An 8,914-nucleotide genomic window follows, 5' to 3' on the forward strand; every position below is an offset into this window, starting at 1 on the left:
AGGCTCCGACCCCCTCAGGAGGCCCCAGCCGGGACTGGGGTTCTGGGGGGCTGGGGAGCAGAGAGGAGAGCTGACCCAATAGGACAGAGGCCTTCCCAGGCGGCAGAGCAGCCCTCGGTTTGCAGAGCTGAGCTCAGGCGGAGTAAGCTGCCTACGGAGCAGGCAGAGCTGAGCACCCGCGATGCGGCCCTACTGACGCTTTCTGGCTGTCCCGGGAGGTCATCAGGGCAGCGTCCCCACTTCTCCCAAGAGGTGGGACAACTTGCCCAGAGTCACCTGGCAGGCACAGGTGTGGGAGCACAGGAGCCACAGGTGGAGTGTGACAGGGTTCACTGGGCCACAGTCACAGAGCCACCGAAGGACTGAAACCTGAGGACGGGGGATTGCTCCACAAAGACGGGAGGCCCAGAGGTAGGGTCGCGAGCAGAAAGCGGGCAGCACGCTGGGTTCCGGGGACATCCCAGCTCTGGGGCCCCTGCCTCCGCTGCCGGACCCTTCAGCCTCACAGGCTCGGCGTGTGAACTGAATGATGTAACATATAGGTAGGCCCCTCGGCACGGGCCTGCACACAGCACGCACTTAAATGTCAGGTATCATCACTATTTTTATCACAGAGATTGACAAAGCAACAATCCTTTCGTCAGGTTCATACGTCAGCCCCTGAGGGGGGTGTCACGAGCATGCCCCTTTGATCGATGAGGTAAGCTGAGGCTCAGCGAGGGACTTCTGTCCCTTCTTCTGCAAACTGAAGGAGTTGAGCTGGATGCTCTCAGTGCGGGGCTACCTCTCCTTAGCGGGGCAGAGAGAGTTCATGCCCTGCGCCCCACTTAGCCCAAGGCTGCCCTCCCCAAAGAATGATGCCCCCCAATGTCCTGGATGTGAGCCTCCAGTTCTCAGCCAGCCCAGGTCCTCGGGCAGCTTTGAGGTCCCAGACAACAGATCCCAAAAGTGCAAAACCCGCCTGGGGATGCCTGCTACCCTGGGAGGAGGCGGCGGCCATGCGGCTAGCTGCCTCCAGGAGAGGCTCAGTCTCTGTCCCCTGGGTGCCCAGTGCCGGAGTCCATGCCCTTCACGGAGAGACTTCCAGCATCTTCACCTTGAAATCCATCTTGTCCTGCTCCTGACTCTCCAGCTGCTCCAGGCAGCTTCCCTTGTCCTGGGCGATCTTCCCGGGTATCTTCAGAAATCTGGAATTCAGGCCCCGGCTGCAAATCAGCAGCTGCCCCAGCTGTGGGGGGGCTTCCTGCCCACCAGCCCCAGCCCTGCTTCCCTGTGCACCTGGGCCAGGGGCTGCTCACCTGAACACGAGTTTCTGCCCGGGCTCCTTCTTAATGATGTTCAGCTTATAGTAGTGGCGCAGGGCCCGCGACATCTTCTCGTAGGTCATGTTCACCCGGTTCTGCAAGGCAAAGCAGCCCACGTCTCGCCCCACTCCCCGCCCCGCTCCTCCCTGGCCTCGGCGTCCACGCCTGGAAGGGAGCAGCCGTGGGGCAGGAGCGAGTCACATGTTGCTTTTAAATAGCAAATGTCACAATTAAATATATATTTAGTTGGAAACGTAATCGAGGCAGCATGGTGAGCGGAGCAAGGGCCCAGCGACTTCGGCCGAGTGACTTTTTCCTCTCTCTGCAGGTGGACAGTGCAGAGCAGGGGCAGAGCAGCTGGGCTCTGGTGTCCGTTTAAGCCCCAGCGCCACCATTTGGCAGCTGTGTGGCCTTGGCCGAGTTTCTTTACCTCTCTGAATCTGTGTCCCTGGCTATAAAATGAAGAAAAGAACATCTGTCTCACAGGTTTGTGGTAAGGATTAAATTGCTAATCCATGAGAGCACTTAGCACAGTGCTTGGCATGTACTATGTGCTCATTAAATGAACTTACCACTCTCTGAACCTCGGTCCCCTCACCCCCACCCTGTACTGTGCGGGGGTTGGGCCAGACAAGCACGCCCAAACTTCAGCCATTTGCACCCTTCCAGCCACCAGCACTACTGCGAGGCAACAAAGCCGAGCTCGGCCACCTCCTGGCTGCAGAGTCTTGGACGAGTTGATAAACCAATCCATACCTCAGTTTCCCCATCTGATAGTACCGACCTACCCTCACCAGGCTGTTGGGAGGAGTAAATGAGTTAATAAGGAATAGCCCTCAGGGCAGTGCCTGCCAATCAAATGCTATACCATTTTAAGAAATGCGTATATTGCAAATTATCATTATTATTAATAGTTTTCTTTAAAAGACTCTTTTTTTTTTTACTTGAATGAATTTATATGCCCTGGCCCGTGTTGTTCAGTGGTTAGAGCATCGGCCTGCGCACCAAAGAGTCTCAGGTTCAATTCACGGTCAACGGCACATACCTGGGTTACAGATTCATTCCCCAGCCCGGTTGGGGTACACGCAGGAGGCAACCAATCGATGTAGCTCCCTCACATCAATGTTTCTCTCCCTCTCTCTCTCTCTTTCCCTCCCTCCCGTCCACTCTCTAAAAATCAATAGAGCCCGGCCGGGCATGGCTCAGCGGTTGAGCGTCGACCTAGGATCCAGGCGATCGGGGTTCGGTTCCCGGTCAGGGCACATGCCCAGGTTGCGGGCTGCAGCCGATCAATGACTCTCTCATCATTGATGTTTTCTATCCCTCTCTCTCCCTCTCCTTTCCTCTCTCTGAAATCAATAAAGATATATTTTTTAAAAAAAAATCAATAGAAAAAATATTCTCAGGTGAAAATTAACCAAAAAAAAAATCAATTTACAGACAAGGACACTTGCTTTACATCACCGCTGCAAATCATAAGATTGACATGATAGCTAAATTGTTTAATCCTAATTCTTACTAAAATAAGTACTTAGCTATTCGACTCCCCTGGAGGACACCCATTTAGGTATGGGCATCCCTCACACTGGGAACGCTGGTCTCAACCATTCCCAGGCCTTTCCAGCCCTGACAGCGGACGCTCCTGCGGGCCCTGAGACCTGGGTTTCTGTCCCGGCTTCCCCCAGGGGGCCCCCTTCCTCATCTGCCCGACCCCCCCACCACACATGATGGGCAACTCACATGCACGGGCTCGGACAGGCCCCAATGCTGAGCAAAGGTGGGACTAAGCCATTAGAAGGCAAGATTCCCAAGTTCCGGGGACAGTCCCCGTCCTCAAGAAGTACCTGTCTGTCCTTCAGGATCTCCCAAAATAAAATGATCCCAACACTTTCTGGAGCTGCTGGGGAAGCCCTCATCAGTTAAGGACTGTCCCCTGTGCTGAGGGTCCACTCTGACCCCCTGCCCTGTCCCCTTCTGGATATGTTGAGACCATCCCGCCTGCTGGCTGAGGTTCACCTTGTGGTTTCCCCAGAGTCTGGCGAGCCCATTAGGATCCACAACTCGGAAGATCTTGGCATTCTTGTCTTCCCACCTGATGAAGGACTCGTACCTGGTGTCAGAGAGTAGCTGGTACACGTAATCCCACAGCAGCCGGCAGTCTGCAATCGAGCACAGGGGTTTAGATGGGGTGCAGCTGGGAGATGGGCAATAGGAAGGCGGCCTGGGGCCCTCGAGGCTGGAGCAGCAGGATAGTGAACACGACAGGATTGACAGAAACTGGGGGCCCATTACTCGTCTCACTCAATCGCCCTAACTCTAAGGGGTGCTACCTTTATCCCCAGGAAGAGATGAGGCAATGGGCTCAGGGAGGTGCAGATGTGTCCCAAGGCACCAAGCTCCTCGGTGGTAGGCAGAGCAGGGAGTCTAACCCAGCTCTGCAGACACAAGGCCCATGCCCTTTGCTGGGGGCGGGCGGCTTCCAGCTCCCTGTCCGCCCCTGGCCCAGTCGCTCAGCCCCCTGGACTCTGCTAAATGGGGTTCTAACATCCATCTGCATCCTCAGGGGAGATGCGGGAAAATCAAATGTGCCACCGCAGAGGCCAAGCAGCAGAGGGAGCCGGCGAGCCCCGAGAGCTCCCGTTTCCTCCCAGGGCCGGGTGCCAGCAAGAAATAACGCAACAGACAGAACAGAAACAAAAACCTTAGCACGGTACCCGGCACAAGGTAAGAGCTCAAAGAATGCTAAGCATTATTATTTCAGAAATCAAGTCATTGTGTTTTAGCGAGTCCCAGTCATTCCCAATCCAGAAGCCAGGCCTCCTCCCTCTGTGGTGTCTTAGAACGAGCGTAGGGGCCCCACATGGCTAGAAAACACCCTTGGTGCTTATCTGTCAGTCTGTCCACTTGCCTGTCTGTTAGTCAGTCCTTTAACAAGTGCATACGGAAGCGTATCACCTGCAGACTCAGGCTCTGGAGCCGGACTCCTGGGTTCTCACCCCAGCTCCGCCACTCATGCTGTGCGAACACGGGGAAGCCATCCGGCCTCCTGTGCCTCACTCTCCTGGCCTGTGACTGGGGCTAATAAAATCCCAACCTCGAGGGCTGCTGTGGGTTAAATAAAGAACCACGCCTGGCACACAGTTAACGCTCAACTATTTAAAAGTAGATAAGGTCTTGATTGCTAACCTGTCTGACTGTGACTGGCTTGACTGTCTGCTCTGGAGACAAGGTGGGCTTGGCAGTCCCAGGCAGCAGTGCTCACTGTGGCCAGACTGTGGCCAGCACCCAGGACAGTCACCCCACACCCCTACTGCCCAGCACAGACAGACCCTCTCATCCCCCAGATCAAAATCACCCTTCTCTTGTCACCTGAGACTTCCCCCCAGGCCAGGGACCACAGCCCCCTACCCACCTGCGATCCTGCCGTCGATGGGGGCCTGCGGCGTCGTGGGGAAGGAGCAGGCTCCCTCAGCCCTACAGCCGAGCTCTGCACAGTGAGGTAAGTTGAGGGACTCCTCCCTGCTGAGGGGCCACCTGGCCAGGCCAGGGGCATCCAGGTGGCTCAAGGAGTTGGTAAGCTCCAGGTCTGGTGGCTGCTGCAGGCCTCTTTGGGGGGCTACCTGAGAGGGCCTGGTCCCCTCTGCAAGCAAATGAGCACCTTTGAGTCTATGGGACCAGAGCCTCCCCCAGCCCAGGCCTCCTTAATAACATGCCTGGGAGCCCGGTGGGTGCACTGCTAGTGATCTTCCTCCATCTAGCCCCTGGTTAGAAGGTCAGGGAGGCAGGGGAGGGCAGGGGGAGGGCCAGACAGCCCCGGAGCTAACCCCAGCTCCTACACAAGTAACTTCATCCCTCAAATCTGGTCCCTCATCTGTAAACTTGTTCTTAAAGCCAAGGGGTGACAGAGCCAGGTCCAGAGCCCAGGCACCCTGTATCTCAGTCCAGTGTCTTCTCCATCCACCCAATAAATATTTACTGAGAACCCTCTATGAGCCAGGCATCGTTCTAACAATCTTGGGGACACATCACTGAACCCAAAAAAAGCCCCTGCTTTCATGAAGCTTATATCCTAGTTGGGGATGGAAGGAGATAAATGATTAAAATAAAAAAGGAAATAGAAACATCTATAATATGGGGAGTGAAAATAAAGCACCATAAGGCAGGTAGGAAATCCTGGGAGAGGTACAGGTGCATGTTGGTCAGGGAAAGCCTCACTGACATGCTAACATTTAAACAGACACCTGAAGGAGGTAGAGGAGTGGGCTATGGTGGTACCTAGAGAAGGGAATGAACGGCAGAAGGAACAGATGCAAAGGCCCTGAGGCAGGAGTGTCTCTGGCTTGTTCAATCAACAAGGCGGCCAGTGTGGCCGGAGCAGATGAGCAAGGAGGAAAGGGGTGGCGGAGGATGGCAGAAGGTTGGGAGGTTATTGTAAGGACCGTAGCCTTCACTCCAAATGAGGTGGGAGCCACCGGAAGATTCTGAGCAGAGAAGTCACATGACCTGACTAATGACTCTCTCCAGCTGCTCTGCTGAGAACAAACAGGTCCTAGGATGTCGGGAGCAGAAACAGGATCAGTGAGGAGTTTCAAGACTGGGAGAGAAAGAAAGCAATCAGGGACAACATCCAACATTTTGGCCAGAGCAATTAGAAGGAGGCAGGAAGACTTGGGGGAGGCAGGAATCAGGTGTTTGTTTTAGGAGCTGAGCTGCTGTTGGAGTTGAGATGCCCGGTTGACATCCCAGTGTGGGGCGGGGCAAAGTGTGGGGTGCTCAAGTCTGGAATTGAGAGGGCTCTGGGCATACATGGGAGTCATTGGCACTAGACGGTATTTCAGACCTGAGACTCGGTGAGATTACCCAGGCCTGAGTGTCGACAGAGAAGAGGCCCCTGAGCCCTGGGGTACCCCAACATTTAGGAGCAGGGGAGAAGAGAAGAAACCAGGAGACTGAGATAGAGTGACCAGTGGAGTGTCCTAGAAGCCAAGGGAAGAGTTTGGGGGAAGGGGATAACCCACTAGTGGGAGGCTGTGAGCGGTCACAGAGTGGACGTCCCTAAGCTCAGGTCCCTGGAGGCCCAGACAAGAGGGGTTTCCATGGAGAGATCAAGAGGAAAAGAAACAGAGACACCATACTACAAACCACCCCTTGCTGGAGAGGAGGTGAGAGGAGGGTCCCAGAGGTTAGGAGGGGAGGGCTGGGGGGCAGGGCACGGAGGAGGCAGGGAGCTCCCCACACCTCTGCCTCTTTCATGACTCCGCCTGGAGGAAGCCCTGCCCTCCCGAGGAGGCCGACCTGGGGAGGGCCTCAGGGCTCCTCACCTTCCAGGGGGCAGGAGCAGTACCCGCCGGGCATCTTCTGCCTGAAGGCCCCGCCAAAGAAAGGGCCACACACCAGGGCTTGCCGCTGGGTCTTGATGTACTGGAGCAGCTCATACAGGACGTCACCTGGGGGGGCAGGAGGGGGCTGCTGAGCAGGCGGGTGGGGGGAGGCCTCGTTCCCCGGCAGTCGCCTGCCTCTTGGGGGGCATGTCCTGTGCGAGCTTCTGCTGACGGAGATGAGAGGCAGTGGTGTGGAGGGGAGACAGGGCCACAGGGAGCGGGAGGGAAAGTGAGGGCTGGACAGACCCCTGCTGCACTGGGAACAGCCAAACGGGGTCCTCTGCCGCAGGCCAGCTCTGCTGGGAGCCACCAGGCGAACACTGTGGCAAGAGGAGCCTCCTCAGGGCCGGGAACGAGCATGAGCCTCCCACCAGCGCCCCTGCCCCCCCCCTCCGGCCTACCTGGGTGTCCCTCAGTTTAGGGAAAGCCAGTGAGGGTGCAGACCTGAGCCCGGCGCGCGGAGCCGGAAGTCGTCCTTGGTGAGGATGCAGAGCGCCCGGCCGTTCATCTGGAAGCCGTGCTCCCGGGTGCGCCGCAGGGCGTACTCGCGCTCGGCCCAGCGCAGCCAGTGCAGCACGTCCTCGCGGCTCCACAGCGCCGGCTGGATGCCTGCAACGGGGCCAGGCTGGGGCCGCGCTCGGACGCCACCTCCTCGGGGAAGCCCGCCCTGACTGCTCCATTTGCGCTTTACATTTGATCGAAGCATCTGTGTATGTGCATCATTATCGATGCATTCTGTAGGCTGGGGCCGGGGGCTCGCCCTGTCCACCGCTCCTCCCCCTGCAGGCCCTCGCTTGGATGCCACCTCCTCAGGGAAGCCCGCCCTGACTGCTCCCTTTGCGCTTTACATTTGATAGAAGCATCTGTGTATAGACATCATTATCGATGCATTCCGTCCGTGCGCATTCACTCACTTCTATCTGGTGCCCCCTGCCGCCTGCCTGCCACAGCCTGTTCTCCAGCTATTCATTCAACAGTTTAAGGAGGGGCTGCTCCATGGGGGCCCCGGGCTGGGGGCCCTGTGTCTGTGCTCCACGAGCATGCGCTGAACCACCGCACCACTGGCCACCCAGTCCTGCCAAGAAGGGACTATTGTCACTGTTTCCAAATCTGGAAGCCATGGCTCCTGGAGGTTCAGTAACAGCAGCGTGAGTAGAGCCAGGTCCGAGCCAAGTCTCTCTGGCTGCCCTACTCTTCCCCCGGGGTGGTGACAGCTCGGATGGGGGTTTGCTCAGGGAACAGCCCAGGGACAGAGGAGTCTCCGCCCACCTTCAGCTCCGGGGATCTCCACTGGAAACTTCCAGCCCAGGGCCAGGCTGCTGCTAATGCCAGTCACTCACCTCCCTACCCGGACTGTTTCGCGGGGCCCCTTCCCTCACTAAAAACATTTCAAAATTGTATTTTATGACTGCATTGGCATAAGGTGAGTATACTGTTATATATTCAAACATTTTCTTCTACCTAGAAAAGTTCTTTTCTGATTTCAAAAGAAACTGGATCTTTTCATGGGCCCCTGAAAGTACAGGGCCCTGGCACTGTGCCCTGTGATGAGTGGGCCTGGTGTTTTGCTCTGTGTGGTGCTTTCCCTCTCAGGAGCTCTTTGCCCACTAGGACCCCCAGCGTGTGAGAGTGGTGGACCTCAGGGCTCTCGGGGTCCAGTGTGATGGGTAAGGAAACTGAGGCAGAGGAGAGAAGCAGCTGTCCAACGCCACACCCTGGCAGTGACAAAGACCGAGCCAACCTCTGGCTCTCTTGTTCCCAAAACAGCATAAGAGATAAAAGCAGTTTTCGTGTGTTTTTTTAAAAATGTGCATCATCTACTCATTCATTCATTCATTCATTCATTCATTCATTCAGCTGATATCTGACAAGCACCTGCCATATGCCACTGCTGGGGACAGGGCACAGAGCCAGGCTTGCAGGGGGGGGACCCCAGAGAGCAGGGACTAGTAACAATCCCAGTCAGCGGCACAGCGCGAATGCAGACAGCGGGCAAGGCCACCCAGCTGGGAAGGAAGGAGAGGCTCTCCTCACCTTATCTGGGCAACCCAGAGTGAATTAGGAGGAAGAGCATGTGTCCGAAATGGGCCAAAAAGTTATTTAAGGGAGAAAAAAAGAATAGAGGTGACAAGGGACTTTTGTTCCACATTCTACAAAGTCATGTAATGAAGATCTGGTATTAAACAGGAATCACTGGAAAAGAAGAGGAGACGGGGTGTGTGTGTGTGA

The 8,914-nt window shown here is 56.2% G+C and overlaps 1 protein-coding gene across 1 annotated transcript; it reads right to left on the reverse strand.

Annotated features, from left to right (window-relative positions):
• Window positions 1–586: 586 nt before the first annotated feature.
• Window positions 587–7,334, reverse strand: ETV7 (ETS variant transcription factor 7). Its single transcript, XM_087817106.1, has 6 exons — window positions 7,130–7,334; window positions 6,626–6,751; window positions 4,717–4,944; window positions 3,321–3,463; window positions 1,299–1,399; window positions 587–1,187 (listed from the first exon to the last, which is right to left on the reverse strand). Exons 1-6 carry the CDS (start codon window positions 7,191–7,193, stop codon window positions 1,070–1,072), a joined length of 780 nt encoding a protein of 259 aa, XP_087673232.1. The 5' UTR covers window positions 7,194–7,334; the 3' UTR covers window positions 587–1,069.
• Window positions 7,335–8,914: the final 1,580 nt, after the last annotated feature.

The sequence above is a fragment of the Miniopterus natalensis genome, chromosome 5, assembly GCF_054644295.1.
Source record: "Miniopterus natalensis isolate mMinNat1 chromosome 5, mMinNat1.hap1, whole genome shotgun sequence".
Lineage (NCBI taxonomy): Eukaryota > Metazoa > Chordata > Mammalia > Chiroptera > Miniopteridae > Miniopterus > Miniopterus natalensis.

Excerpts from the sequence above, each read along its gene's own strand:
- ETV7 (XM_087817106.1), bottom strand. The coding sequence starts at position 7,193 with ATGAACGGCCGGGCGCTCTGCATCCTCACCAAGGACGACTTCCGGCTC. Across the intron at positions 3,464-4,716 it reads CATCGACGGCAGGATCGCAG|ACTGCCGGCTGCTGTGGGAT; the intron begins GTGGGTAGGGGG and ends GCTCGATTGCAG. Across the intron at positions 1,400-3,320 it reads GACTCTGGGGAAACCACAAG|AACCGGGTGAACATGACCTA; the intron begins GTGAACCTCAGC and ends TTTGCCTTGCAG.